Source organism: Montipora capricornis, chromosome 8 (assembly GCF_036669925.1).
Source record: "Montipora capricornis isolate CH-2021 chromosome 8, ASM3666992v2, whole genome shotgun sequence".
In the NCBI taxonomy this organism is placed as follows: Eukaryota; Metazoa; Cnidaria; class Anthozoa; order Scleractinia; family Acroporidae; genus Montipora; species Montipora capricornis.
In genome coordinates this window covers 42,849,865-42,854,089 of record NC_090890.1, presented here as the reverse complement: position 1 = coordinate 42,854,089, position 4,225 = coordinate 42,849,865, and the positions used below count along the sequence as shown (strand labels likewise).

The following is a 4,225-nucleotide window of genomic DNA, read 5'->3' as shown; positions in this document are numbered from 1 at the left end:
CGGGTCTTAAATCGCCTCAACCGCTGGACCCCACTGCATCCTTGTAAATTGTACATGTCACATTTTGAGAACTGGTACATCATCCAATCAAATCAATGAAAACTTCGTTGTCCCATCCTTTTTGTTCTCAAATTAACTTTTTGAGAATCCCCTGGTCTGATCAAAAGTTGAAGAGGTAGTTTCAAATCAATGACACAAAACTTAATTCTCTGAGGATGACCAAAAACCAAGGTCAACTTTTTATTTCCAAGAACCACATTCAGTGCATTCAAAGTATTTTTGTCGTGTAAAGCTAAGGGTTTAGAGGCTGGAAGTGGACTGAAATTTTAAGAAATGGCTAATTTTTGTCAAGCTTAGACAAAATCGCCAATCAATTCAATATGGATAAATCCCCCTGCTAAAATTCCTTAGATATCATCTAACTGTTATGATTGTGAACTTACAGTGCCGTGTTGGGCGTTTAACCCAGTTAATTCATGAAGTTTCTTAAACCCTTCAAGTTAACGAACATATATTTTCCAAAAGCTACCAGCGGGAGGAGCGGGGTTACTAGGATGCAAAAAATCGTCACACGACCATCTTGGTGGGGGTATATTCCAGTGAGCTCTGCCTTTTATTTTTGCAGCATGATCCCACAGTTCTTTACGGCCTTGAGACGACCATTTTCCAACATGAAATTTCCCGTTTTCGAATCCCCACTTGGCGCATTCACCTGCAAGGATCGAATTGTCATCCGGCAGTGGTATGAAGGACCCACACGATGTTGGCATTTGTGCCGTTTGTCCTGTAAAGAACTGAATCACAGCTTCACCAGTGCTGTTGATTATCGTAGCCACATGAAAAGTACGTGTCCCTGGCTTGTGGCAGTGAAATCGCATTTGCGTGAAGGCCAAGAACTTTCGCAGCTCATTGAGCGCGTTATTTGTGAGAAACAAAGCGTTGCTTCGAAAACTGTCGATCTTGCGATACGAGTCTTGAGCTGCAAATGTGGGTAGCGGTTTTGAGTCTTCAACTACAACGTTGAAAACAAGAAGCCAGCCTCCTGTAATTCAGAGATTTTTGTATCATCACATATGCCCGGTAACTACCTTTTTTATAAGGATAAGTAAAAACCATTTCTTACTCGTTTGCTGATAAAAAAATGTGTTTACCCTTTGGGAATAAAGTTCTCTTTCTCAAGTCTCTCGATGACCAATGAGAAGATCGCTAAACAATGAGCTGAAAATTGGAATGCGAGTCAAAGCAAGTTTTGCATAACGTCTTAGCTTTTTTATATTTTGTTTTGTGGACACAAGTTGTTTTTGTTTTCTGAGAGGGCGGAAAAATAAACCGCTTGGTGGCGTTTTAATATATTGTTAGCGGAAGATTTCCGGTGGTGCTTGCTGTTATGGGAAAAGGACAACCAGTGCTTTGCGGATTTTGTATCGTGTCATGGCGCCTAATAGGATAAGTAAAAGTTTATTACATAGCATTAAAAGCGAGGTGAACACACCAGACAGGCGTAGCTCAGTAGGTTAGTGCGCTGCTTTCGGAGCACGAGATCCCCGGTTCGATCCTCGTAGTTGACGGAAACGTCTGTTTCGACCTTCCTCTGATCCGTGTAGCTTTGGCTTTAAATATTCGTAAATAATGGAGCGCTGGCGGAGGGAGAGGAAAAAGGGCACACCGTCGGCTCCATTGAAACCAGTTTCGTAACTGAAGGAACTACAGACGTTAAATAAAGTGGTTTTAGTTTTACCTTACCACAACACCAAACCCGGTGTGGCCATCACATCACGCATACGCACAACAATCTCACCTGGTTATGGACAGCTGGGATTGGTGTTATGATGTGTTCACGTTGCTTTTAATGTTCGAAAGTTTGTTGTTGCTTTCAGCTCATCTATATTTCGTTTCGGAACCGATGCAGTCGCTGTTGTTGTTTTTTGATGTTTTTTTCTTCATAACAGAAGGCATTTTTCTCTTTTTTTCCTTTTTGTTTCCAATTCACAGCGTTCGCAAACTTATCGTCTGCAGTTGTCATGTCACTGTAGACTTTCATTGAGTTTCAGTTTCGCTCAGGATGGATCCAGTACTCCCCGTCATCCACAAAGTCGCAAGATTTTAAGGGCCTGCTTACATAAAGCCCAGTTAACTGGGCTGAGATCTCAGCCCGGGTTCTGAAAGAAATCCTCTTGAAATGAAAGTGGTGATTACATGGAGAAGGTTTCAGCTCTTGAGTGCATCATGGGTAATCAGGGCAAGGTGCAGAGGAATTCAAAGGTTTGTAAGGAAGTTCAAAACAATGACAAATATTCAAGATATGCAATTTTGGGTTGTTTATTTTCTAAAACAGAAGATATGCGCTCAAAGGTGCGGAAGAATAAATTCAGTGGACAGAATGGCTATTGTACAAATTTTTTTATTAAAAAGAGTCTCTGCCATACATTTCCTGTAATTCCAAAGGCACAAAATTACAGAGAATGTATGGAGACAAAAAAAGCAATATTTAGGAATATTGCAAAGAACGGATACCAAGTCTAGTTCATCTTAGTTGTGAACATTAACTTATTTGTTTAGTTTATGAAGGAGAAAGTCATCATGAATCATGTACAGTATATTTTTCTTTGAACTTCCATAGAAACATTTGAATTTCCCGCCTTGTTGCCCTGATTACCCATGATGCAATCAAGCGCGTAAACTCGTCTATTACAGCCCGGGCTGAAAACCCTAGCCTGGTTTCAGAAACCGGGCTAGGATTTTCAGCCCGGCCCAACGGGCTGAAAAATCCGCAAAATGTCCATGTAATCGAAATGAAATTTCAGCCCGAGCTGAAAAAGGAACGTGAGCATGCGCATCAATTGTGTTTTCGCATCTCAGTAAATTTTCTGACGCAAATTTGCGTTTTGCGCCAGGGCTGAAATTCATCATGTAATCGCAACAAAATTTCAGCCTGTGGGCGAAGCGAAATCTCATCCCGGGCTGAAACTCGCCATGTAATCGGGCCCTAAGATATCTTTGCAAGAATGGCCAGGAATGGTTACGTTGTAGCCTCCTGAAACAGAAAAGGTAAGCTAAAGATTTATTAGAAGGTTGCAAGGATTTGACAAGCCAGGTAATTTGGACAATTGATGGAGATCTTTATCATGATAAAATTTCTTATGAAGTTTATTGTTTTCTCACCTTCCTTAGTTGTCATGTCACAGAAGACCTTTATTGGCTTCCCAGTTTTCTCAGGGTCGATCCAGTACTCTCCGTCTCCTCTAGAATCACCAGAGTCCCGGATGTGTTTGCAGGAATGAGCAGGAAGATGAGAGTACCTTCCAAGTTTAGCTAAATTCAAACCAAAAGACCCATAGAAAAAGTCTTATCAAAGAAGTAGCAATTTTGGTAGAGATGGAAGGAATGGCCTTGTCAAGCCCCCTATAATAATAATTGCTGGATGACGAACTCGACAAAACGAGCGAAGGATAAATGTGAGTTTATGAAGGCATTAGTGATATGCGCTACTCCAAAATCCCTTGGGAGACCTGTAAGGGAGTGGCATTGTGAGACAGTAAGTATGTTTTACCATTCCTTCTTCTACGGGCGCATGCAACTCAAGAAAATAATTATGATGCCCGTTCTCCACGGGCCACTTACAAGGAAATGCTAATTTCAAACCTATTGAACAGTATCTACCAAACGCAGACTGCAGACTTCAGAATGAAACTAATAAATGAGAGATCTATTGTTTATCTTCCACGTGAGTATCACGTGACGATTGGGTCGCTAAGTAACCGCCGTGCATGCTCAACACAGTGATTTTCGACCCATGGCAGAGGTCTGTATTCTCTTACCCGTCAGTCCAGCGAACGTAAAACTGAGAAAAGAGACCCCTGCTAACAGGGAACAATGTAACGCGCAAACTGGCTAAAGTTCCGCTTGGCATACATGTCTCGTTTTTCCTCGGTTCTGCATTACCTTGAAGGTTGTGTTACTTACGAGTGAGGCATTTTTTTCCTTTGTAATCTGGATGACACTTGCCGTTGTTGGCTTGCATTTCAGAATCACTAAGACTTGTGACACAAGATCCCTGTTATGATAAATTGGTGTCATTCCTTATTTGCACTGGAGAGGGATTCCTTATTTTAAGAAGGCAAAACACAAAAGGTGTTTGCTTTGGTTGAAAATAAGATAAAGAACTATCATTACGGTAATATTTAGTTACAGCTCAAGGGGGGCCATTTTTAAGAATTAGTAACAA

At 41.2% G+C, this 4,225-nt stretch overlaps 1 protein-coding gene across 2 annotated transcripts in view; it reads right to left on the bottom strand.

Annotated features, from left to right (window-relative positions):
• Nucleotides 1-226: 226 nt before the first annotated feature.
• Nucleotides 227-4,225, bottom strand: part of LOC138060427 (uncharacterized) — a 14,206-nt gene continuing 10,207 nt past the window's right edge. For both annotated transcript variants that reach the window (XM_068906195.1, XM_068906194.1), the window contains exons 3-5: nucleotides 3,964-4,054; nucleotides 3,163-3,312; nucleotides 227-1,042 (exon numbers count right to left, since the gene is read on the bottom strand). In XM_068906195.1, the coding sequence (XP_068762296.1) occupies nucleotides 501-1,042; nucleotides 3,163-3,312; nucleotides 3,964-4,054 (783 nt within the window). In that variant the 3' untranslated portion in view covers nucleotides 227-500. The remainder of the gene's footprint in view (nucleotides 1,043-3,162; nucleotides 3,313-3,963; nucleotides 4,055-4,225) is intronic.